Source organism: Alternaria triticimaculans (genome assembly GCF_023758025.1).
Source record: "Alternaria triticimaculans strain BMP 0046 chromosome Unknown scaffold_5, whole genome shotgun sequence".
NCBI classification, from domain to species: domain Eukaryota; kingdom Fungi; phylum Ascomycota; class Dothideomycetes; order Pleosporales; family Pleosporaceae; genus Alternaria; species Alternaria triticimaculans.
In genome coordinates this window covers 889516-915295 of record NW_026055962.1, presented here as the reverse complement: position 1 = coordinate 915295, position 25780 = coordinate 889516, and the positions used below count along the sequence as shown (strand labels likewise).

The window sequence follows — 25780 nt, the reverse complement described above, 5'->3', positions numbered from 1 at the left end:
AAGTAAAGGTATAAACAAGATGCGAAATTCGTTACTTGATTGAACGCCACGCTAAATGTGAAATCAAGACGCCTCCGGCGGCATGGGCACAGGCACGCTTTCCACCTTGATTTCTGGTTGCGGCGGCTCGTATACATCACTCTCTGCCTCCGGCGCCGCTCGCCTAGGCAAGGGTCTCTCCCTTTCTTCGTAGTACATATAGTCGTCAGGGCGACTATTGTATCTCTGTGGTGCAGGCCTCTCGTATTGGACTGGGACGTATCCATATGAGTCATGTTCATATCGGTGAGGCTGATGTGGCATATACGGGGCCCGATACCTGGTGTCACCACGTACACGAATGACCTCGTAGTCATGCATGGGATGCCCGTACTCATCAACATAAACTGGTTGTGGACCGCGTGGTTCATCGTAACGATATCGTGGTGGTGAGTACCCGTGTGCATGTGGATGCAGACGGTCTTGCACAGAGACGTACCCGCGGGGATGACGGCGGGCAGGTGGATAGAACCCTTCATCTTGTACAGACTGATCAAGGCTGTGCTCTCGAGAATACGCAGGCTCGTAGTCAGGCTCAGCATTGGGCTGCGGTGTTTCTTGTTGATCGATGCGACGCTTTTGTTCTTCATATCTCCGGCTTTGCGATCGGCTCATGCTGGAACCACGTCCATAGGGATCTTCCCGCGCAACACTCATGTATCGCTGATATCGAGACGGTCCCCGGTTATCGTTAGGCCGATCTCTTCGGCGTTGAGGTCCAGCCCTTCGTGGCGGACCGCTTGGTCCAGACATTGGCATCCGATACCCGTTAGGTTGATAGTCGTCATATCGGGAGTTGTTGGAAACAGTGGAAGGAGCTCGAGGATGTGGGGGCGCAAGTGGGCGAACAGGTGCTGTTGCATCTGCTGGTGCAGGAGCTTCTGGAGGCGGAGGCGTGTAACGAGGCCCATCCCCGTTTTCCTGCGCTGGTGCAGCAGCGTCTACTTCGGACTGTGGTTGTGGTTGTGGGGGTTCGTTCTCTGCTAGGAACCGATCTGCTGCAGATTGCCCTTGAGGTGGACTGGCATCCCTTGACTGACGCTCGTTCATGAACCGGTATTCGGGCCGATGATCATCTTCTTCATAGTATCGAGCCTGGCGGGGATAGGCACTGTATTCCCGACTGCCGTGGCTTCCTTCCCGCGGATGTGCGTAGACCACGTCCTCGGGTGGTCCATAGAATCGCTCTTGCTCGCGGAACGCTGTTCGGCGGCCGGTGTAATCCTCATATGTAGGACCTGCATGGATGATCCTTGGGCTGGGGGCGTACTCCACATACTCCCGGGGGCGGTGATAGCCGTCATCAAGGTGATCCCTCGGCAGCTGGCAGACAAAGATGTTAGTTTCACTAATGTTTCTGCGGAGTTTTGTAGATCACGTACATAGTATCGCGGCTCAGCATAATGGTGCTGCCTACGCTCTGCGGGGGAGCTCTCTCGATATGAACGTTTCCTGTTCATGGAGCCCGACGCCTCATTCGATTCGCCAGCAAGGCTTGGTCGAACAGGCTCATAACCAGCCTCCAGCGGTTTAGGTGGTAGCGCCGAATTTGCTTCTGCTGCTTTCATAACAGATTTGGGGCGTGCTATTCCCTCACCAGCAACATCGGCTGGGCCAGTCGTTTTGTCTGAATCCTTCGGTCCTGACGAGGCTGGGGAAGCTAATCCATGGCTATCAATCACGCCGATCTTAGGCAGTGGCATAGGGAACAAGCTGGGAAAGACGGTCGCTATCATTAGCAGCTTCTCGTCATCCATGCCTGGGGCGTGTATGAGACCAGAAATGAACCGTTCGCTTGGAAGCTCGATCATGTGTTCCTTCCAGTCCAGAGGGGCAATAGGCATTCCGTGGCCAGGCATTGGTTGCTGAAAAGGCAGATGCTGGCTCCTGAAGTGCGATAACAGGCCGAGAACAGTATAGGTTGTTCTTTCCTCCGACTTGGAGTAAAAGGAACCTCCCAAGTTATGAGAAGCGCCCGTCTGACAAGCTTTGCATGAGAGACCTGGTGCATTCTTCAAGGCCTTTGGCATCTCATGATTAGACAGAGCATCAATGAAGTGGTTCAGGTTCGGTTCATGATTGAACTCTACATGAAACTTGGAGATGACGCGATGCAGCAACACATAGATCCGGAGGCTATTCGGCATGTCTTTGATCCCTGAGGTGCGTTTCCAGATGTCCTGGGTCATGTCGATGACGGTACTTACTTGCTTGTCAAACGAGCTAGTACTTTGGCCAGTATCTTCTGTACCGCTAGGAGCGATCTCAGGAATTCCTTGGCTAGGTGGTGGCATGTTGGGTGGTGGTGGAGCTATGGCATTGTTGATCATCGCTGGAGAAGTCAGGTAAGGGTTCTGGGCCGCATGAGCACCATAACCTGGAGGACCCATTGCTTGATGTGCATACATATCCACGGGTGTCGCATATGGCTGGGGGTACTCGAAGCCAGAAGGAACCTGTGGTGGAGCGAATGGTCCATTGTACTGGCCTCCATAGTTGTAAGGACCAGGGCTCGCCTGTGGATGGTGAGTTGGCATGTGAGGTGTTGATGTCCCTGCGCGTGAGTATCCGCCAAAATAGCCACCAAACCCGTTCGTACTAGAAGAGGGATGATGACCATGTTGAGGTTGCTTCACAGAGAGAGGATCTGGGTGGAAGGGAGTCTCCTCCGGCCACTCGGCTTCTCTCCATGCAACAACCACGTTTCCTGAACTGAAGGCAGCAGTATGTTTGGCTCCGTAGTGCTGCGTGACGCCCTCAAAACCATAGTACTTGTTGTTGTACTCGCATCCGCCGCCATGGCACAGGAAGATGTCCTTCCGGAATGGTTCTGTCAAAGGCTTGATCTTATTGTCGTACACCCATTTCATGTTATCCAGGACGAGCCTGGGCCTAGTAGTCATATTGTCAGTAGAAGGCTGCGTATGTTGTCCGGGATGATCAGAGTCCTGTTCGGGTTCCTCGGCATAGTATGTGCGGCGCACGTGAGCAAGGAGGTCGGCCGCAAACTTTGGGCTGTTGTCGTAAGTGACGGCGCTGCCATGGTCCCAACTCTGATTAATGAAGTCGTCGGCGATGGCTTCGAGTCTGTCGCGGATGGGTCGTTGCGACTCTTCCCACTCTCGGTCCATGACTTCTCTGGCCTCCTTGGAATTGGCGTCCGTGTGGCGGCGGTCGGCAGCTTTTGTGGGAAACGAAGCAGCCCGAGCCACGTGGTCGGCTTCTGCTTGTTGGGCAGCAGGGAGCTGAGCGATCAAGCGGGGTTGGAGCACACTCCATGCGTAGTCGTTCATTGGTTGTGAAATCTGGATAGCCGCTTTGAACGAGTCCATGTGGCGCAAGACGTTGGAAGCGATAGGAGGGTCCATTTGCTGACACCGGCGTTCTATGTCGGTCTTCCGGGTCGCCTTGGCCTCGTTTGCATCGTGTAGGTTTCTCTGGCCAGAAGGGGTGAAAGCCTGTGGTGGAACAGTAGGCGGTCGCGCTTGCGCATGCTGCGACGATGGTGCTACACCTGTTAGGGAGGGGACTGGAGAGGTGTTGTTGACATATCGAGAGGCATCGCCATGTGTGGCAGCAAATGAGACAGCAGAGGTATACTTACTCGCTGGAACCGGAGCATGAATTATGGGAGAGGGAGTTCGACGAGGGGGTGATTTAGACGGGTCCTTGTGTGACGTGGCGGCATGCGAGGGAGCTGCAGACGGAGCGCGCTTCACACGCTCGTGCTCCTCCTGCCATAGGTTCTTGACCTCCCAGCGTTCCCAGTTCTCGGCGACTTTCATGCGTTCTTTTCCGCGAGCATCTAGTCCTTTGGACCACTCCTCAGCTGCTGCAGGGCCACGGCTGATGGCCTCGTTCATCTCCTGCGTGATCTCGTCGACATGCTTCTTGTAGTAGAACTTGGCAATGTCGACGTCGGCCGGCGTATTCGCAGATTGCAGGGTGTATGCCGGAATGTAGTGCTGGTCGCTGGTAAGGAGGGCGAACGGGAGGGCGGGCCGCAGGGCGGAGGCAGCGGAGAAGAGAAGGCTCGCGTCCTATACATGTCAGTCGCGATCCAGGAAGCGGAAGGTGCAACTCACCGTCTGGCATTGTTTGAGCAGGCACGGCCCGCAGGCTCTGATGGCGAAGGGCCAAATGACGCGGACGCCTTCTTTGCCGGGGCCCTTTTGCCATACGCGCTCGCCTGGAGTCAGAGAATCAAGCTTATTGCAGAACTGACATCTCCTGGACCAAGCCAGCTGCCACATGCGCAGCTCGCTGAAGCCTGGGAGCGGCTTCGGGGGCTTGGTACACATTGCGTTGCGGGCAGAGGCCCACAACGACTCGGACTTTAGGAGATGCAGACGGCCAGGATGCGACTTTGAAGTCGACAGACTGCGCACGTCTGTGAGATAGGATAGGAAAGATCGATTGACCTGGATCAATCGACCGAGATCTGCAAGCGAACAAAAAGAGAAAACATGCTGCCACAACTCGGGTGGTAGCTTCACGAGCGGCTTCGCGCTGCTGAGCTTGCGCTTCTTTTCACGCTCATGGGGCGCATCCTCTGCCTTGCGCTTTGCGACAGGCGCGTCGCTTTGCGCAGCCGTCGCCTGGGGAGGATTCGCGTCAGAGCCGTAGAAGTCGACCGACGACGCTGGGCTTGATTCGCGGTCCTCCATGGCGGCGCAGCCGTGCTGGGGCAGCGTTCACAACAGACTCATTGTCGGCATGCGCAGGCTAGAGACACAGAGACAGCGACATGCGATGGATGACGATGCGATGGAGCAGCGCGCGATGAGATGGAGCGCGGAAAAGGCGGTGCGCTGCGTGTGTTGGCGATGCTAGTGTTTGTCGTGGCAGAGTGGAGGTGAAGAGGGCTAGAGGGCTAGAAGGATGGAGCCTGGGGTCTAGGCGGCGGTTTGAAGGATGCAGAAAGCTGCTTTGGCATGCAGCGAGGGCAGGCAGTGCGAGGAGCTATGTCCAATTATTCACGGTGAAGCGGACGAGGGTCTCCTTGAAGGTCGTTGGGCGCGCCGTCGGCACCGCTTGCCTGCCACCAGCGCCAGCGCCAGCCGCTCGAGGGCGCGGGCCAAGCATGACATAGCTGCCAGCTCTGCACACCGAACTTGTGGCCCGCCTGTGCTGACCAGCCCGACCCGACTAGGTTAATTCACGCCCAATTACACAGACACACATACGGGATACGCGTACGCTGCCTGTCCCACCACGCATCGTGCTAGCTGTCAATTCCGAGTGCTGCTTTTCCTCCACCTCCTCTTCTCCACCACTCCCCCAAGCTTCGTCTCCCACGACAGCTTCCCCTCCACGCCCGCCCACCATGGCCACGCTCAACACCTCCAGCAACGGCCCCAACATCACCCGCAGCTACCAGAATGTCGTCAATGCCCCGGCGCCCTCTGGTCCCCAGGCCAGCTCGCCCACATACGGCCAATGGGCCGTCTTCACAGTCGCTGCCCCGCTTGTCAGCGCATTCCAGCAGGACGGCGGAAAAGAGAGCGTGCTGAAAGTGCAGAGCACCGGAGGTACGTGGAACAGCGCGGCACACTTCCAATGGCCATCACTTCGCACTCGAGAGCTTGGGCTATGGCAATGTGGCTGCCCAAGCTCGGGTGTCGGCACATCACGAAGCGCAGCACAGTGCTAACATCCTGCAGAGGGCGAGCTGCTCGATCTGATAGACGAGTTCTCAGACGGCCGCATCCAGTTTGCATTCGTCAAAGTCAAGGACCCCAACACATCGCTGCCCAAGAACGTCCTGATAGCCTGGGTAAGCTCTCCGCTGCAGCTCTCAGAGACACAATGCTAATTCACACGCAGTGCGGCGCAGGTGTTCCAGAGCGGACTAAGGGCTACTTTGGCAGCCATCTCACGGTTGTCTCCAAGCTGCTACATGTGCGTACTCCCACGGCCCCTCTACGCACAAGCTAATTTCCATAGGGATACCATGTCCAAGTTACCGCCCGTTCCGAGGACGACCTCAGCCCAGAGAAGATTGTCCAGAAAGTTGCAGACGCATCAGGCGCCAAGTACGGCGGCGGTGCCGATGTCCCTGCCCCGCGCGGCCCTCCTCCCGTTGCCGCGAAGAAGCCCGTCTTTACACCTACCTCGATAGGCGGCGGAGGCGCTGGCTTCAACCCTCTCGGCCGCTCGCGTGCACCTGCGCCAAAGGGCGATGAAGATGCGGATGGCTGGGGTGCTGATGCCCCGCAGGTCTCCAGATCCCAGCTGGAGAAGGTCGGAACTGCTTACACTCCCACCAAGGTCAACATGGCCGAGCTCACCGCGAGAAAAGACGAATCCACCGGTTCCCAGCCCTCGGGCTCGCAGAACGACCGCCCTGAAGTCGTCAGGGGCGCATACCAGCCAGTTGGCAAAGTCGACATTGCAGCCATCCGGGCCCAGGCGCGCGATGCCAAAGACGACCGGCCCACTGTCGTCAAAGGCGCGTACGAGCCCGTCGGAAAGGTCGATATCGCGGCTATCCGCGCAAAAGCCCAAGCCGGTCCACCATCCGCTGGCATGTCCCCAGCCCCAACGGGAGCGTCGAACAACGAAGAAGAGGAAGAGAAGCCGAAGTCTCTCGCAGAGAGATCAGCAGCTTTCAGCGCGCAGCCCGAGCGCCTTACCAGCTTGCCGAAGCCCAAGGTTGCCAACAAGTTCGCTGGTGCGAGCACATTCACCGGCACCAAAGCTCCTACTCCAGGAGGTTTTGGTGCAAAGCCCGCTCCTCCGGCACCAATCGTCGGCGCCGCGAGCAAGACGTTTGCTGACCAAGGAGGAAAGACTCCTGCTCAGATCTGGGCGGAGAAGAAGGCGGCCCGTGGAGAAGCCGTTCCTTCTTCTACTGCCGATGCTGGAAGCCGCCCAACTCCCCTACAAAGCCAACAGAGTGGAGGTGGTGGCTGGCAAAGTGGCTACTCCGGCAAATCATGGGCTCCGGTGCAGACTACCCGAACAGGTCAGTCTGCGACTAGCAACCTCAGCGAACAACGCACGGGTGGGGCACCTCAACAAGAAGAGCCAGCCTCTCCTGCAGCTGGTGGCGTAAGCTCGCTCAAGGACCGCTTCACAGGTGCCGCCCCTATGGGAGCGCCAACTTCACGCCCTGTACCAGAGCCGCAGGCTTCCAGCCCACCGCCTCTCGATACCTCGAGCAAGCCCAATGCTGGCCCGAGGGGCGTTCCGATGCCAGGCCTGCCTACCCGACCCAAAGAGCCGGAATCAGACGAAGAGGATGTGCCTGCCACTCAACACCAGCGTATGCCATCTCCACCACCTCAACCACCTCGCAGCCCGTCTCCCGAGCCTTCCGGCTCTCCTGTTCGTATTGCCATGCCCGTTGCTCGTGGGCGCGAACCAGAGGAGATGTCTCCTGCCGAGGAACACGCACCGCCTATGCCCGCGCGATCACTTGATCAAGCAGCCAGGCAAAATCGTGACATGTCTCCAGAGCCACAAGTCGAGGCCAAGGACCCTGCTCGTGGAGCTGGCGCTGCCGTTGCTGCTGCCACTTTTGGTGCTGCCGCAGTAGGCGGTGCTGCCGTCGGCGCAGCGGTCGCTTCTCATGACGATGACGATGCCGGTGGCTCCGGCAAGCGCGCAGTCATCCAATATGATTACGAGAAGGCGGAGGACAACGAAGTCGAGCTCCGTGAAGGCGAGTATGTCACAGACATCGACATGGTAGACGACGACTGGTGGATGGGCACAAACTCCCAGGGCGAGCGTGGTCTCTTCCCGGCCAACTATGTTGAGCTGGTCGAGGGCGACGATGCCACCGCTGCACCAGCACTGCCCGCACACCCCTCGGCGCCGCAAGAGCCCGAACCTGCTGCGGCACCGTCACAGTCTGCTGGTCCTACAGCCACCGCTCTGTACGATTACGAAGCAGCTGAGGACAACGAACTGAGCTTCCCTGAAGGAGCCACAGTAACTGAACTTGTAAGGCTACCTGCACCACTGCTAAAACCGATGCTAATACTCTTGTAGCAATTCCCCGACGAAGACTGGTGGCTCGGTAGCTACAATGGCCAATCGGGTCTCTTCCCCGCCAACTATGTTGAGTTGAACGAGTAGGCTTGCTTGTTTCCATGAATTTAACCTGAGCGATTTGGAGTCAGCTCGCGTCGGCGATTTTGTTGTTGCATTGTCACGCACTCGACTGGCTCAGTAGTCGCAGGACGAAATCCTGGTACTAAAGTTGCGGCATACGGCCCTACCACTCCAGTCGCATTTCCAAACGATTTACATTGATAGGACCTACACCGATAAAGATTCACTGGGTCAACCAGCATCTTCTTGTACATATCAAAATTTCAAAAGCGATTACCATGGCTCCAGTATTGGTCATACGCTAAACGAGATCATCAAGAGTGAGCACTCATTGATTCTGCGACCCAGCGTCCAGTGTCATCCTGCGCTGGTACATGGTACCAGTCAATGCATATGCTTAAGCCTACGAGTATCTTATTCTACGATGTTCCAACGGCCGTTTTGATGTTCACTACACGTGGACCAAATTGGCTATTTCTAAAAACCACTATTCATTTGGGTCTCCACTATTGATGCCATGGTTTGCCTATAACCGTCACAGGATTACGATGGGAGTGCCCATACGTCCCACGGACTGAGGTGACTGCGCACCCACGATATATGTCCGCAGCAGCCTTATGATCATCTGAACCATGGATACCAAAATACGCGCATCTGGGCAAGGAAATTCCCACTCAAGTATAAAACTATGTAGTACGCTGCACCACTGCTGATTTACTTCACAACCTTTCTCTCCAAGATACCTGATTTTCACGACGAACACAAATTACCACAACCACTTACAGCATAACAGAGAGTGCATCTTACATTTCCATCTGGCAACTACAATGGTCTCTTTGGCCTGGCTCATTGCAGCCGGAGTGGTTCTCCTCGCTGCTCTTATCGGCCTGGTCCACTACGAAGAGAAACTCAACGAAGCGATCTGTCGAGCGAAGATTCAGGAGGAAGTACTCAAGGCTACTCAAGCCGAGCTGTCTGAAGTCAAAGACGACCTCCACGCCTCCCAAACCAAGCCTACTAGTACTGACCTCTGCCTCGTCGATACCAAATCCATTCTCGCCAACACCGAAATTGCGCTCAAACAGAGCGAAAAGGAAGTCGTCGCCCACCTCGAATTCCGTGATGGACTCGGTAGGGAGCTGTCCCAAGCGCGCCGCGAACGCGACCGTGCAGAAGGCGCAATGGTGTACCTCACCCACGCGCTCGAAGAGTCTAAATGCAAGAATGCCTCCAACGAAGATGAGTGCTATGAACTACAGAGCCAGATTCAGTTCAAAGCCAAAGAGCTCCAGTCCATGACACTTTCTCTGCACAACACCATGAAGGAGTTGGAGCGTGCAAACAAGTTTGGCCAGGAGGCGCAAGATAAGATTGACGAACAACATGCGACGATCATGTTCAACGAAGAAAGCGCCAAACGTGTTACCACACATCTCCAGGCCATGACACATTCTCTGCACAACACCAAGAAGGAGTGGGAGCGTGCAAACAAGTTTAGCCAGGAGGCGCAAGATAAGATTCACGAACAACACGCGACAATCATGTCAAACGAAGAAAGCGCCAAACGTGTATCTACACAGATCGAGAAGCTGACCAGGGACTGCAATGCCTTGAAATCCCAAATTCGAAGCTTGCATCTAGGATGGACATCGAGGTGTGACGAATCCTGGCGCGTGAAGAAAGCTCTCGAAGAAGAGAACAAGCAGCTACGCATCGCGAACGAATCTTGGGCCAAGAACAACGCTGGCACTATTCGTGCCATGCAATCTCGCGTCGACGAATTAGAGGGCGAGCTTGCAGAATGCAAGCAGGAGAATGGGTGCCTTGCCATAGATCTCGAGATCATGGTTGATCGCGCCGCAGCCTACATGGAGAAGATCGAGACCTTAGACCGAGAGGCTGAAGAGCGGGAATGGAACTTCATCCCGGGCGAGATGATTGAGGCGGCTAGTGAAACGAGTGAGAGCATCACAGACGAAGAGGAGGAGGACTACGAGGGGTACGAACCAGAAGGATACCGCCTGTGGACTCTCGACGGAGACAGCGAAGACGACGCCACAGTATACGAACTCGACGAAGATAGCGAGGAAGAAATGCCAGAGTGGTTCATCCACGCGCCCACGGACCCTAGTGGCATGCCTTACAAGCAGATGTGGGAGATGACCAACGCTGAGACCGAGGAACTTAAAGAGTGGGATGAGGACAACTGGTCTGTGGCCAACGGTCAGGAGGAGAGCGAGGTCATCGAGTACCTAGAGATCTTGGAAGAACAGCACACTGATGACGACACTCTATCTCAGAGCGACGATGAGAGTCTGGACTCATGGGACGCGGACGACGAACACTGGAGTGGGAGTGCTATCAAGAATAACACTCCATGGACCTCGTATATGGAGAATATTCTGGATGAAGATGATGAAGATTGGGGTGTGGTATACACATGGGATTGCGAGCCCAGTACCGTGGAGTGTGAGTGGTGATGATGTCCGTGCTTTTCATGCGGCAAGGCTGTATGTGGTTTCTGCAACCTCCAGTTAGGAATCCGCTTTCAGTATTCATGAAATAGGGTCGGGCATTGTTTGTTGAATGTGCTGGTTCTACAACGCAGGTACGACGCGGCTGGAACGAGGTTTGGTATTAAACGCTGGCATCGGCCCTGTTCGGTCGCTACTCTCAAATATAACTGTCTGCCCCTACTCTTCTTTTGATGGAAACAGCTCTTGTACACGTCGCCATCATTCCAGTGCTCGTGCAAACATGGTCTATATAACCTAGCTACCACCACTACGTGATATCCCCACAGCCATCCGCAAGTATGCACTTCATGTACACTCTCTTTACAGTATCGCTGGCGCTCAGCACAAGCGCACACCCTTTTATCACGGCCAGAAGCCTACCTCCGGAGTCTGCATGGATGACCATATTGCTGCCTCCCAGCGCGACTACGCCAGTCGTACCGCCGGCTGCTCCTTCCTCGAAACCGGTGGGTCAGCCGCTCCCTCCTCCTGCGCCAACAAGCCATATATCTCCAACCTTACCTTCATTTGTGCTTGCCTCCACATTCACACCATCAAGTAACATTGCGACACCGGGAGCCCCAGTGGCGACCACGCATACTGTCCCGGCTGCACCTTCCAGCTCAGCAGTGCCTGTTGTGCCCACACCATCCTCATCCCCCACCTCCCCAGCAAACCCTTCGCCTTCAATGCTCCACGCTCAGATCTGCTCAACGGACGATAAGTGCGAAGACGTCGCATTGCTTCCCCATGAGTGTCGGCTACTCACCACAACTCTGTAAGTCACGACTACCAGCGGACAGCAACTACCAGCGGCTTTGGGAAACCTCTAACATATACAGTGGTGCAACCGTACGTAAGGTGACTGTTCAGTGGCCAGCAGTATGCCTCTTTACCATGTAAGTTTCGTTTGCCTAGTAGACAAGACATATATTGATAGGCTCAGAATGTCGCAGTGCACTACGTATAAGTTTCTGGAGACTCCTGCATTATCCGTTGCGAGGGAAGTGGCGGGCGGTAGTGTTCCGGGCGGAAGCGTTGTAGTAGACGACATCCAGAAGGGTATGACGGGGAAGGTGCTGTATATGATCTGCAAGCTCTGAGTTCAAGTAGCGAGCTAGTGAAGGGGCTTTGAGTTTGCTGGGTATTGAAAACTAATTGCAACCGTTCTCTGTCACATTTGACTTGACAAGCGTATATTTGCTCATCTGAGCCCTCTCGCCTTCACCTTGCCGTGAGCGCGCTAGCGTACTTTCCTATTGTGGCCTTCTAAATGCCGCGCCTTCCTGCTTCTAACCTTATCCACTCTACATACATACTGAATCAACAGCGCCATAATAGCTGCGACAATATTCCTCTTGCCAACCAGATCAAACATGGCTTCCACCGACACGAACCTCACCACGCAGACGAAACCTCCAAAATACAAGACCCGGCTACCCATCAGGTAAGCTTATGATTGACACACGCATACTGTAGAGATCCACTAACGACTCGCAGTACGGCTACGAAGGATGGGTTCGTCGTCCTCGAGATCGGCCCACAGAAACAGCGCTACCACTTGCACAAAGCCCTCCTCACACACCATTCGGAATACTTCAACAATGCCCTAAACGGCCCATGGAAGGAGGCCGAGGACAAAGTCGTCATTTTGGAAGATGTCGATATTATTGCTGTAGACATATTTGTCCACTGGCTGTATACACAACAGATTCCAGACAACGACGCCACACTGAAAATGTCAGAGAGTTCCCCAGACACCAAAGATGACGACGATCCGATGACCGCTTATACGAAGGCACTAGTGTTCGGTGACAGATTTCTAGTGCCTGTCTTTCGCAAAGCTATTCACAATTGCATAGTAGAAACATTGCTTTATGACGAAGACGGTGGCCCTCGCGAGCCGACTTGTTTCACCGCAACGAAATACGCTTACGAGAACTTACCATCGGATCATAGCATACTGAAACTATTCTTGGATTTCCACTGTCGACACTGGGATGTGACAGGAAATGGGGCAGATGATGTGGAGGCTGCAATAACTGAATTGATCGGAAGGGACCTGCCACATACTCTACTGATTCGCATGATCGCGCGATATTCTTCAAGGGCCGCGGAAGCAACCGAGATTGGGTGGGATGCGGATTTGAAGGGCTGCGATTATCACGAGCATTCCGATGATCAAGAGCGTAAGATTTGCAAAAGGAGGTTACAAAGGGCTGGTCAGGCTACGTGAAAAGTTCCGGTGTTTCTGTCTTAGTCCCAGCTCGGCTAGTACGCGACAACCAGGGAGGGTTCATGCATCATGTCAAAGAAGACAAGATAAACAATACGGAAAGAAACAATGGCCTCGGTCAGGCTTCATATGTGCTATGAACGAGATGCCGAGACTTAAAGGATGCCTTTAGATTTTAAATCTACAGTGTTGCAGCTCATGCTTCCTAAAGAAACACCTTATCGGAGGCTCTCAGTTTCTTTAGCATAATCTTGTTGTAATTCATAGCTCTAAAACAAATCCTTATACATATCCACCCAAAACTTCTGCCCCGCCTCGCTGGGCCCACCAGTTCGCATCTCTTGACAGTCTTTGTGCTCGCAGACGATACGAAGAGATCCAATTCCACCATTTCCGCATTTCTGGACCTTAAGGAGGTACCGATCGACAGCCTCATCAGGCGTTTGATCGAGCGGGCATTTAGGCGTACGCTTCGCGACCTCCCACACTTGTTCGAGCGAGTACTTCAACATGCCGAACCGTTTATCATAACCGCGGTATTCTTGAATGTCTTTCACACCGAAGCGATTCAACTGGTGGCGTTGCATATGGAAGAGGCCCATGATGTCGAATCCACAGATCCAGATGGTTTTTCCACTAGCAGTTTTGAAGCGCTCGGGCGACGGGACTGAGACGACCACTTGTCATAATCAAAAGTAGACCATGTTTCCAGGAGACTAGATTAGTGTCAAGCTTGATCTACTCTACATAATACGTATCCACTGGGGAGTTTCTTGATCCATCCATGTCTGATCTCGTTCAAACGTAGCGACTCCTACTCGCTCAAAGAAACTACCACCATCTCCTGCAGTAGCGACTATTAGACCATAATGAGTCACCAGGCGACTATTCGACTTATATTGCGTTCCCAAGACCACACACTGAAGCTTGCCATATGTGTCTCCGTCTGTGCTGCGATCGAAGAAAAGACAGTCATCATGCTCCCTGAGAAACTTCCTTGCGTCGCCACGAAGTGCCCCAGGAGCTTCACCCATGTATTCATGTTCGTTGAAAGGTGAGCCAACCTTTTCGGTCCAGTGAACAACACCGAAGGGAATTTCCATGAAGCATATAGGGCCCATTACCGCCATCCACGACCATGAAAACACCTGCCGCTCAGGTGGATATTCGATCTTGGTCAGCTCTTTCTTCATATCTGCGCGTCGCCAAAGAAGACTGCGACGTAGATAACTGGGTTCATCGGGATGATCGAGGATGCCGTACCGTGCTCTGCCGAACAATCTCGCGAATCGTGTTTCAATTCCAGCCATGCCTGATGGCCTGTCTGTGTAATGTGTGAAATCAAGTTGCGAGTACTTTTCGTAAATCTCTTCAAAGAACGCGATGCGCATGCCTTTGTATCGTTTCAACATAGCGTCAGGGAACTGAGGGTCGGAGAGAAAAGAGGTTTGATGGCTGATGTGATGGTAAGTTTTACTGTGGTAACATGGACTTGGTGTCACTTACTTGTACAGCGTCGTTAGGGTTTCACACCTGATGCCCGCCCCACATTCCCAGTAGGTCTGAGCTTTCGTGAAGTGAATGATACGCCGAGATAGCGCGCGTTCTTGAAAGACCCATCCTCTTCTACTCAAAGCGGATTGCTCTACGTCGTGTTTGAAATTATCGATCGGGTCGCATAGATAGATCATGTCTAGTTTACCCGAGTAATTGGTATAAGAAAGAGGATAGTGATTTCTCACATCACGGTCCGTTTTTAGGAAGCCATCATGGCTCCCAGTCGCACATGTTGCCGATAGTGTAACATACGCACATCTGAAGACATCTTCCATCATCCTGATTTCCGCTTGCAAATCCCTTTCATCATCTTGAACTATGCAGAGTGCATCAACCCACAAGTACCGAAGACCGAGGCTCCTGGTAATCAATACTGCGTCTTTGAAGGTCTGCGGTAGCATCCTTAGATCAAGGTGTTTCTGCCATCGCTCGAGTGTTGCACGACTTAAGAAATGTAAACTTTCGCGCAGTGCAGGATCACCCCATCGATGCGTTAAAGCGACATATCTGTTGTTATCCCTAACTATGTTGCAGTCCAGACGAAGTGAATTTGACGTGCTGCGATCACGATTGTCGCAGTCACCTCTTGGGTATACATCGACCAGTCTGCGAGGCATGACTACCTCTGTGGGCTTACACTCGTGATGTAGATCACACCATTTAATCCATCTCTTCAGAAGTTTAACCTGAACAGAACTTCCAGGGGTCGGTAGAATCGGAAATCCTCGCTGATACGTGTCCGGGAAATGGTTAGAGCCTGTTTGCGCAGTTAATATCATCTCTCACAAGATGAATCGCGTCACCTACCTGGGCTGGGCCCTACTACCAGAGAGAGAAGAGGGGGATCTCCTCTTGCAGTGGTCAAGGATGAACCTTCTCGCAGCATCATTCTGGGTTTCTTGTCTCCTGTCGTATTGCTCATTTTCTGAAATATGATAGCACAGAGAGAACAGATCGACTGAGATGCTTTGGTTTTCTCGTACAGTACCAAGAAAGAGCCTCTAGAGAAGAGGCCTGTTTCAGTGCTCGAGCAGTGCTGACACAATGATGTCAAAATCGGATATGCTGGCGCGAGCTTGAAGATTTCGTTCTTTTCCAGAATTCCGAAGACGGTCTTCGCGAAGAGGTTGTCGAGGTGTGTTGTCCATGCATCCAATGGCTCGGGGATTGCGTAAGGATTCTTTGTGTTGGCTACCCCGCCGTTCTGCTGTCGCTGATGATCGAAACGGATCAGATCACGCGGATTCTGCTGATGATATGACATCAGAAACTTGCTCATCGATTTCCAAGGGAGCCATTCACCTCTAGGCGACTGTTGGATGTCGAGGAAGGCATCAACAACTTGTTCGATATAATCGGAAGTCGGCCGATGGGCCCTCTCATGTCGATCTTCGGGTTATGCATATAGTTTGGGATGTCAAGAGGTATCGAGCTAATCTTCTCAAGCTCGATACACGACTCCTTGCTCCTTGCTCTACCTGAAATGGAGGATACCAGCGTAACATCTGAAGCAGGCGTGACGTATATGGGTACTCTGTCGTCACCGACGGGCTGCTGAGATGTGTCGCCTATGTCGCGGTCTGTTGCATCCGGCACCAGAAGTCTTTCTCTCACAAACATGAGAAGTCTACGTAGAGCAATGCTGTAACACTGCTCCCCGTCCACCAGACATGTATCAGTCATGTGCTTCATCCAGGATACTACTACTGGGCGAAGTGGACGGTCGTCGCTCCCACTCAACCAGAATGCGTCGAAGTCTTCTGGGAACGCCTGCTGCGAGAATTTGGTGAGACCTTCATTTCCGTAGACTAGCCAGATTATCCATTCCAGGATGATGCATCCCATACCCCACATGTCATAAGATCTGGAGATCTTTGGGTCGGCCTCAGGTGGTCTGTATCGGAGTGTCCCCCTTGGAGTTGATGAGGGTTTGTTTCGGGCGTGTGTCGGCAGTGAATGTATCTTCGCCAGCCCTAGGTCTGCGATTTGGAAGATTCCCCGCTGCAATGCGGAAGACATCAGGATATTTTCCGGCTTGAGATCCCCATGTCGCCCGTTCAACTCTTGGCTGTTCGGGTTTTCGTGCCAGCACCCAATCGCTCCAACGAGCCCCTTGATCTGTCCAATAGTCCAGCTAATGAGATCCCCATCCGCAGACCAATTCTCTTCGTCGTTCCAATACGACCGGAGGCTGCCTCCCTCTGCCCATTGGAACAGCAGGTAGCTTGTGGAATTTTGCCTGAAACCACCGACGAATCTCACAATATGTGGATGTTCCAGTTGCCGCGCGAGAGCCAGGGCATCGAGTTCCCTTTGGTCGGCGCCGGCTTCCTTTTCACGTAGCTCTTTGATTGCAATTATCAGATCATCCTGTTGAGATTAGCGAAATATTTGGAAACATAAGATGGACATACTCACCGAGTTGACCGCATGATGAGCATGGTGTATGGTAGCTTTGTGCAGAAAGCTGAAACTGCCCCCCTCACCTTTGGACTGACTTGTGAGAAAGGGCAGTCGGCAGTCTGGATGTAACTCTTCCATCTTGCTATCATCCCCGAAGACCGGGGCCAGGTAAAGCCATTGCTGGTCACAGAAATCGTTCTTCTCCTGCTTTGTCCAACTGCGAAACCACCGCCAGCCGGGCAAATCTTTTGAAACGCCGCTGAGGGAAGTGAGACATGAATCTTCGTTGGCGATAGGGAGGTATTCATCTTTGAAGGTCGATGTCTCAAGGTGAACAGCCTTCTGAACTTTGGCTTGGATCACTAATATGGCAAATGTCTTCCTGGCGTACTTCGAAATGTACTCAATCAGTGATCGGCGAGCACAGCCAGGAGCAAATTTGTCCAGTTCCTCTTTGATCGCCTCCTCGGTCAGCAATTCGTCAAAGTCGTCCTGAGGAAGGAACTTCGCCCGTGAAAATTCGCTGCGGACTAGCTTTTCGTAAATCGCATCGTAAAGACCTGGCTGCTGGTTTGGTGCCATGTCGTCGTCCCAGCCAGGGGATATTGGCTCAACGTCGTTGGGATCCTGCTGTGATCGGAGAGGCAAAGAGTGTTGTTCTGCGGCGGGCATGGCTGATCTTGGCGCTTTATCATTGATTGGTCGTCGCGTCGGAATGAAGTGACGTAGTGAGACGCAGCCCTAGAGCAGTGCGGAAGGCAGTGCAGAAGTGTACAACGAAGTAATGCAGTAAATTTCAAAAGCTGTAGCACCGGTCAGTCGTCGCAGTGGATGACTGGCTTGTGATCATGGCACAGGGCCATCAACGCCATTTAAATAGGTAGCACTATGCAGCCTCCAAGTCGGACAGCAGAGGGTCGAAACAAATGTCAACCGGGCATAGAGTCCAATGGTGATGCGATCGTGCCCTTGGCCTTTGCCAAGCACGTTGACATCCATATCACTTACTGGTAGCATGCAGAGCACAGCTATGGCGGCTTTGGAATGGCGTTCACCGGTGAGAAAACATACTGACTGGCTTCACTTGTTCGGGATGCTCAGCCCTGTATGTATGTAAGATTGGTGTACCACAATGGCACATCAACACCCTGACTTGTATCACGATGGGCGTATGATCGCAAGCCGAAGCGCCTAGATGATTTGACGAGCGCGTATGCATAGCCGTCCCGGGTTCGCAAGAGCTGAGCGGTACAGGGGTGGCATAGGTCTTGCAGCATCCTGTTTCGTTCGATCATCACTGCTTACTGACCATTGAAGGGCGCTGTGTGCCGCTGATAGGAGCCAGACGACGTTTACTCTGACCCTTGTGATTGCTGTATGCAGCCGACCAACGATCGTCCACGGCGCCGTCCAGTGGGCCGCGCATACTGTTCGCACGGTGAAAATGCATTGTGGGGCAATGCAGTGCATGTTTTCCGTCACGGTGCGAACGAGGATCACCTCAGTAATCTCGTCGTGATTTGTCGGTGTTGAGCCTCATATCAAATCGGTCAGAGCCCGACCGTCATCGCCGCAATCTCGATCGCTTATGGAATGTCGCTCATCAGGAAGTGAGGCTCGGAATCTTGTTGAAATCTACCACGAGAAGGACTCGACGAAGGTGTAATCATCGCAGTGAACGTGCGAAGACGACGTCGCATCGCATGTTTTTCCCCGTGGTATAGACTTCATTGTCGTCGACCGGCCAGGCGCGTCGATACGCAGATTTGAACGAGGGGTGTAGAGAGATTGTGAGGCTCAGATTATCTTCGTATTGATTCGCCTCGGACGCGCAGGCCTCTGTTCGCGGTGCTGGTATTGGTTGCGTAGCCGGTTGATACAAGCGCTTTCAGTCATCACACCCTCGTCCGGATAATCAGAGATGCAGTCGACGGCTGCTGAGTCTTGACCGGAAACCTAAGTGGCGCGATACTGCAATGCATGGACGGCACAGAGACAAGTTGCCGGAAGCTGTGGTTGCGGGTTGTTGGTAGTAGCTGAAGACGCGCGCGGGGTGCGCGCAACCAGCTCGGCCCGGGAGCTGTTGCCCCACAAAATTCGCGATCGGGGCGGCGTAGGGCTACTCGTTCGACGCACGGCACGAGGAACGATGGGATGATACGATGAGAGCGCTCGCTCTGAAGAGAGCCTGATTACGTGCATTCGTTACGAGATTATTGGTATCAATGCTATGTGTACGCTACTGACAGTACGCCTCCGCCGTTTGCAGAGAGATTTCGAAAAGAAAAACAGCCATTAGATATGCATGTGCCCTCGGCATTCCATGCACACAATGAACAGGCTGATGTGTATCTACTGCTTATCATTTTGCGAGTAGATGAAGTTGGCAGCAACAGGCATGAGGCCATTGTGCTCAGCCCACTCTCGCACACCACCACCCTCCTTCCCAGTACCCCAATGCTGGCGATCCTCTGGCTTACTCACATGGAGCGGCTCAGTCGTTCCGTTCTTTGGCGCAAAGACGAGGAACACGTAGCGATGCTTGCCTGTCTTTGGTGGTGGGCCAGGAGGCTTGTACTCCATCACGTCTTCCGGACCGCCGTCTGTTGACTTGGTCTCTTCCGTAAGACCAAACTCTGGTAGTGGTAGGATCGAGAACGTGTTCGGCGCTGTGGTGACGTTTGCCGCAATCCAATGACACATTTCTGACCATGCTGGATTATCGCGAGATGGCGCGTCGGGGTCGGTGAGTGTGACGACGTAGCTCATGTCGGAGATACTGTGCATTCCGTCCGGGCTTGTGTCATCATGCAGAACAATGGTGGGTTGTTCTCCCAGATAGTCTGGCTCGATGGTGTTGCCAAGTTTGGCCTTGGCATCTGACCAGAGAACGGACACTGTGAGACTAGGCAGGAAGTCATCAATGACAGTGGGAATGATCTCGGCGTGTTGAAGTCTGTGGAGTTTTAGTACGGTGCTCGTAGTTTTGATGAAATTCCTTACTTGGTCCGAACAGCCTGAACGTTCTTCGGGCCGTTGAGTATCAATGGCCTCTGCTCAGTTGGTAGCGCAACGGCGCAGAGCGGCAGCAGGCACGTCAGCCCAATCGAGACTTGGGAAAACATCGTGCTGGCGAAATAGCGGCTTGTCGATTTGGGGATGATCTTTCAGTGTCAAAATAGCTTCAAGCCTCGTCGTTGTCCGGGATGTGTGCACCAGAGCGCTGAGATGACCTCAGGAACGTTATCGCGTGAGGTAGGCCCTTATGGGGAGGAGTCTCCACCTAACCTGGTCGTGCGTCATTCGTACCTCAACTTATGCAGATCCACAAACGTTCGGGGAAGCTACAACATGATTGGGCAACGTCGATCTTGCAACCCTCGGATAGCGCGAGTCATACAGATGTCATATTTAGATTGTATTTCTGCTAGGCTGGTGTAGCTCTACGGGTATTCGGATAGCACGCTCAAAAACAAAGAAAAAGACAGGAAACCGCCAACGTAGAAGACATGTGTCGCTGAATCAGCAACCCTCAAAATGTTCACAAATCTGTGCCTCGCAGAATGCACTGCTGTCCATCACAAAACCCATGTTCTGCGAGACTTGATACTCGGCAAGCTCCTGAGCTCCTCGGCCTGTCATGGTGCCTGTGCAGTCGCGAAGCAGGACACAATCCCATCCATAAGAGTAGGCGTCTGACACGGTGCCAAAAACACATTGGTCCGTGTTGACACCGGCGAAAAGTAGTGTTTGCTTGCCAGATGCGCGGAGATACTCGTGAAGAGGCTCCTTTTCAGACCAAAGTCCCGACATGCGCGTCTTGTCGAAGAATAAGTCGCCAGGCTGAGCGACTGCCTTGAATGGATCGTAAAGTTCGGCGTTCCAGGTCCGCTTGAACAGGCACCTTCCCTGACCATCGGGTAGCTGTGCGCCAAGTCCGACGTGCCATCCCAGAGTCTTGCTGAAGCCTCGCTGGATAGCAGGTGCCATCTTTTTCAAGTCATGGTCGCTGATTCCCCAGTTCAGCCAGGCGATTTGGATGCCCTCTTTACGGCATCTCTCGATGACTTTCAGAGTCGGCTCGATAGCGGCGATGCCTGCGGCGTGATCCCGATAGAGTGGGTGAACAAAGTAGTTTTGCATATCGACAACAATCAGAACCGAGTTGCCAGGGTCGATCATGAAGCCGGTGTGGTTGCGATCTTCCTCATCGCACTCGAAGACCATCTTCTGCTGTGAACCGCGAGACAGATCGAACTTCTTGGTTGCGGGTAGGTAAAGCCATTGTTCATCCCCTCCAAACGGGATAGGTGCAGTGCAAGTGATAGTCCCCACTGTAACGTCGTTCTGCTGTTCTTCGGTGGTAGTAAGTGTGAGTGACTCCGGGGCCATGGAGGCGTCGGAGATGATGAGAGCGAGGTAGGCGAAAGCTGAAAGCGGCAGAAACCCAGGATAGATTTAGGGCTGAAAGTTGGTGTGGAGGTGTGAGGATGATCAGGAAGGGGGAGAACAAACGAGAAGAAGGCACGCTACCTTTGTAGTCGGTGTGCGAACGCTCCTACTGCGTTCCAAGGTTTGTTTGCGGTGAATATGATAACAGTGCTTATCACAATGATAGGCTTCCCTCGGGAGGAAGCTTGGTCGTAAGACAATGAATCAGTCATAGCAGTGTAGACCCTATCAGCTTATGCGGAGACGGACTTCCGCAGGGACTTGGAGGCTACATGAGCCTTTCCCAATTAGCAGTAGAGTACGTCGAAGCGACCTGACGATCACAGTGCATTCCCCAAGATGCGGAGATAGGAGCTGGAGATCTTCTTTGATAATTTGGTGTTGTCGCGTCTGGCCGCGTCTCGCAGCGAGATAAGGCTGGAGGGCTTGATAGATAGCCGTCGCCTAGTACAAGGGAAATCCCGGGGTCCGACAATACCCGAGCGCGAGCCAGCGTACGCCAGCGTGTCCATGGTACTTTCTCAGCGACCAGAGAGGTAATGCGATACTACGTGGCCGGACTAGGGGAGTGTAATCCACATATCCTCGAGAAATCCTAGGCGACTCGTGCGCCAGCTGTGTTGCGAAGCCAGCCAGTCTTATGTTGTCCATATCCAATGCTGACCACGGGTCGTGCATCACAGGCACTGCTGATGCTGCTCATGTGGTGGAAAAGTCTTGTCCTGTTACCCATTTGCTCGTGTGCACACTCTACATACGGTTTGCTGCAGCCTGTACACCATGTCCGGCCTTGGAGCCGAGCCGCATGCTGCCTCGCGTGTGGTGGCGTTCGCAGGGCTCGCGACCAGCAGAAGAGGAGGTTTCAGCAGCCGTGTGCTTGCTTTAACAACACGGGTGCGCGTGGCCACATGGCCGAGGGTGTTGCCTCCTTTATGCGAAAGGAATGAACAATATGACCTAAGATTAAGGAGACATGTGAATGTTGAATGTGGGGTGGCTGCCAGGTGGATTGCCATGCTGGCCGTCACGTGCACCATCATCAAACCTTGGAACTTTCAAGCGAAGTGACGACGGAGCTGCAGCAAAGGCACTCCATCACGAGCCTCTGACCCGACGAAGCCGCCATCAGCCACGATCACTTCGCCGATCCCGCATCTGCACCGTGCAACACTATCTCCACGCCGCAGGACGACATCGGGCTCACACACGATTCCGCCGTGTTGTTTGGCTGTTCTACCAACAACCGGACCCTTAAGGAGCAGAGAAACCGCACATAACCACCAGCGCAATGGCGTCGCTGGGCGAGGAGCTCCTCAACATTGTCAACAGGCTGCAGGATCTGGTCTTCAACACAATTGGAAATGATTCCCTAGATCTACCCCAGATTGTATGTGCGCCCCAGCCCGAGAAGAGAATGCGGTGAGCGCAGAGCACATTCTACGCAGCTCTGCACAATCTATCAGGAATCCTGCTAACTGCCTCAGGTCGTCGTGGGATCACAATCATCCGGAAAGTCGTCGGTACTCGAGAACATCGTCGGCAAGGACTTCCTTCCCCGTGGCAGCGGTATCGTCACACGCCGGCCGCTCATCCTCCAGCTCATCAACCTCCCGAGCGAACGCGACGAAGACGACGATGATGAGGTCCACGTACCACACACACCCGCCAGTGTAGCCGGCCAGCAAGAATGGGGAGAGTTTCTCCACATCCCGGGCCAGCGCTTCTACGACTTTGCCGACGTCAAACGCGAGATCGAGAACGAGACGTCGAGGATAGCAGGAAACAACAAGGGCATCAACAGGCAGCCCATCAACCTGAAGATCTACTCCCCGCACGTCCTCAGCTTGACGCTCGTCGACTTGCCTGGTCTGACAAAGGTTAGTCAGGCAACTTTTTTCTGCCAGGACCCGGAGCTAACTCCCACAGGTGCCCATTGGCGATCAGCCCTCCGATATCGAGAAGCAGACGCGAAACCTCATCACTGAGTACATTGCGAAGCCCAACAGTGTCATCCTTGCCGTCTCCCCCGCCAACGTCGATCTCGTCAACTCGGAAGCTTTGAAGCTGGCCCGCCATGTCGACCCCATGGGCAAGAGGACCATCGGTGTCCTCACAAAGCTGGATCTTATGGATCACGGTACAAACGCCATGGATATTCTCTCTGGCCGCGTCTACCCTCTCAAGCTCGGCTTCATTGGTATTGTCAACCGGTCACAACAAGACATCCAGGGCAACAAGTCGCTCTCTGATGCCCTGCAAGCCGAGCGGGACTTCTTCCGACACCACCCTGCCTACCGGAATATGGCCAACCGATGCGGTACCCAGCTGCTTGCGAAGAGCCTCAACCAGACCCTCATGGCCCACATTCGCGACCGGTTACCAGACATCAAGGCACGCCTCAACACGCTCATGGGCCAGACACAACAAGAGCTTGCGAGCTACGGCGACGTCGCTTTCACTGGAAAGGAGCACCGCGGCTCGCTCATCCTGCAGCTCATGACTCGCTTTGCCTCATCCTTCATCTCATCCATTGACGGTACTTCCACCGAGATCTCTACCAAGGAGTTGTGCGGTGGTGCCCGCATCTACTACATCTTCAACTCCGTCTTCGGTAACTCCCTTGAGCAGGTGGACCCAACCCAGAACCTCTCTGTGTTGGACATCCGGACGGCTATCCGTAACTCGACTGGTCCAAGGCCTAGTCTGTTCGTACCCGAGCTGGCTTTTGACCTTCTCGTAAAGCCTCAAATCAAGCTTTTGGAAATACCCAGTCAGCGTTGCGTGGAGCTTGTATACGAGGAACTCATCAAGATCTGCCACACTTGCGGCTCTACCGAATTGACGAGGTACCCCAGGCTACAAGGAAAGCTCATTGAGGTCGTCTCTGACCTTCTGCGAGAGCAACTTGGCCCTTGCTCAGGTTACGTCGCTTCTCTCATCGATATCCAAAGGGCATACATCAACACAAACCACCCCAACTTCCTCGGAGCTGCTGCCGCCATGTCATCTGTTATCAACGACAAGGAGCAGCGGGAAAAGAAGATTGCCATGGAGGCCGAGAAGAAGAGGCGGGAACAGAGGAGGATGAAGGAACTTCAGAACGGTGCTAATGGCGAAGAAGCCGAAGAGGGCGAAGGTGGCGAGGGTGGAACTCTCAAAGCTCTCCCTCTTCGGAAACACCAGTCACAAACCAGCCGCAGCATGTCGCCTGCCGTCGGGCGGATGATGAACGGCTCGCAGAGCACCACGGCCGCGCTCAACAATCGCAACCGGTCACCTCCTGGTACTGCACGCGACAGCTTCCTGAACTACTTCTTCAGCAAAGATAGCAACAACGCATACGCCAACCCACAACAAGCAGCACAAGCAGCGCTTGACAACAGGCCTGGTAGCCGCCACGTCAGCCAAAACAGCGAGCCCAGCTTTGCGCAGAGCATCCGGAGAGGCGACAACAAGCAGCCTGCTCATGTATTGGCCATGATGCCACCAGACACCGATGACTATGACGCGCCATTGAGCGCTGCCATGAGTGCCCCTCCCCGAAGTCCAAGTATGGGAGGAGACAACTTCGAAGGCGGCTTTGTAAGTTTCTCCAACACATGTTGCCCTGACTGTATGCTAATGTCCAACAGCCATCAAACCCCGAGCAAGCACCTGCGCTTACGGAACGCGAGGCCCTTGAGACCGAGCTCATCCGCCGCCTCATCTCATCGTACTTCAACATCGTCCGGGAAACCGTCGCCGACCAGGTACCCAAGGCGATTATGCATCTTCTCGTCAACCACTCCAAGGACGTGGTACAAAATAGGCTCGTGTCAACGCTGTACAAGGAGGATCTCTTCCAGGAGCTCCTGTACGAGGACGACACAATCAAGGCCGAGCGCGAGAAGTGCGAGAAGCTGCTCAAGACATACAAGGAGGCAGCCAAGATTGTGGGCGAGGTATTGTAAGAGATAGGTGTTTGGATAATGAAACGAATCGTCACGGGTTCCTTGTAGGTTTTGAAAATGTGCGATTATACGACCTTGGCCCTTCTTCCGACTGGCGTCGTAGGATGGTCGTGGCAAACGGTCGGGCTGGGGCCAAGGTTGACAAAGCGTTATGGAGGCTGGCCGCCGTCTGTTAATATTGTCCTTGGCCGCTCCTCTGCGCTTTTCATTTCTACTCTTCTGTTGCCCTGCTGTTTTCCAAGGGTTGCAGGGCGTTTTCCGCGGCTCCGCTTTTCATCTTTTCTGCGCGTTTTGATGTCCTGTGTAGCATAGTACCTGCCCATGGCGGGTCGGGGGTGGAGATGATACATGTATAGAATATATCATTGGCAACAATCATGATTTTGAGGCGTAGGCAATGTCTTGAATGTGCAGTGACAACAATGACTTCTATAGCTCAAGGCGTATCATCACCAATGCCGGCTTCTGTGCAAACTGGTTCTCCAGGAATTCCGTGCCTGTTCTACGTCTACACGTGGATTGCAACAACCCCGCTTATGGTGTATTTTCCGAATTAGTCTCAGCCC

At 53.7% G+C, this 25780-nt stretch overlaps 7 protein-coding genes across 7 annotated transcripts; 4 read left to right on the top strand and 3 right to left on the bottom strand.

The window, feature by feature from the left end:
- Nucleotides 1-63: 63 nt before the first annotated feature.
- J4E78_004621 (uncharacterized protein) lies at nucleotides 64-4706 on the bottom strand (the record flags this gene model as incomplete). Its single annotated transcript, XM_049365249.1, has 3 exons — nucleotides 64-1263; nucleotides 1422-4079; nucleotides 4125-4706. The coding sequence occupies 3 exons, from the start codon at nucleotides 4704-4706 to the stop codon at nucleotides 64-66; spliced, it is 4440 nt and encodes a 1479-aa protein (XP_049223050.1).
- A 659-nt stretch (nucleotides 4707-5365) lies between these two features.
- J4E78_004620 (uncharacterized protein) lies at nucleotides 5366-8124 on the top strand (the record flags this gene model as incomplete). Its single annotated transcript, XM_049365248.1, has 5 exons — nucleotides 5366-5570; nucleotides 5703-5815; nucleotides 5866-5940; nucleotides 5986-7989; nucleotides 8038-8124. The coding sequence occupies 5 exons, from the start codon at nucleotides 5366-5368 to the stop codon at nucleotides 8122-8124; spliced, it is 2484 nt and encodes an 827-aa protein (XP_049223049.1).
- An 803-nt stretch (nucleotides 8125-8927) lies between these two features.
- Nucleotides 8928-10580, top strand: J4E78_004619 (uncharacterized protein; the record flags this gene model as incomplete). Its single annotated transcript, XM_049365247.1, has 1 exon — nucleotides 8928-10580. One exon carries the CDS (start codon nucleotides 8928-8930, stop codon nucleotides 10578-10580), a length of 1653 nt encoding a protein of 550 aa, XP_049223048.1.
- Nucleotides 10581-11366: 786 nt separating this feature from the next.
- On the top strand, nucleotides 11367-12852 carry J4E78_004618 (uncharacterized protein; the record flags this gene model as incomplete). Its single annotated transcript, XM_049365246.1, has 4 exons — nucleotides 11367-11372; nucleotides 11597-11697; nucleotides 11986-12063; nucleotides 12117-12852. The coding sequence occupies 4 exons, from the start codon at nucleotides 11367-11369 to the stop codon at nucleotides 12850-12852; spliced, it is 921 nt and encodes a 306-aa protein (XP_049223047.1).
- A 2832-nt stretch (nucleotides 12853-15684) lies between these two features.
- Nucleotides 15685-17484, bottom strand: J4E78_004617 (uncharacterized protein; the record flags this gene model as incomplete). The annotated part of the gene is made up of 2 exons (XM_049365245.1): nucleotides 15685-16779; nucleotides 16828-17484. 2 exons carry the CDS (start codon nucleotides 17482-17484, stop codon nucleotides 15685-15687), a joined length of 1752 nt encoding a protein of 583 aa, XP_049223046.1.
- A 1680-nt stretch (nucleotides 17485-19164) lies between these two features.
- J4E78_004616 (uncharacterized protein) lies at nucleotides 19165-21204 on the bottom strand (the record flags this gene model as incomplete). The annotated part of the gene is made up of 3 exons (XM_049365244.1): nucleotides 19165-19768; nucleotides 19816-19924; nucleotides 20358-21204. The coding sequence occupies 3 exons, from the start codon at nucleotides 21202-21204 to the stop codon at nucleotides 19165-19167; spliced, it is 1560 nt and encodes a 519-aa protein (XP_049223045.1).
- Nucleotides 21205-22552: 1348 nt separating this feature from the next.
- On the top strand, nucleotides 22553-25214 carry J4E78_004615 (uncharacterized protein; the record flags this gene model as incomplete). Its single annotated transcript, XM_049365243.1, has 4 exons — nucleotides 22553-22651; nucleotides 22749-23141; nucleotides 23191-24846; nucleotides 24897-25214. The coding sequence occupies 4 exons, from the start codon at nucleotides 22553-22555 to the stop codon at nucleotides 25212-25214; spliced, it is 2466 nt and encodes an 821-aa protein (XP_049223044.1).
- Nucleotides 25215-25780: the final 566 nt, after the last annotated feature.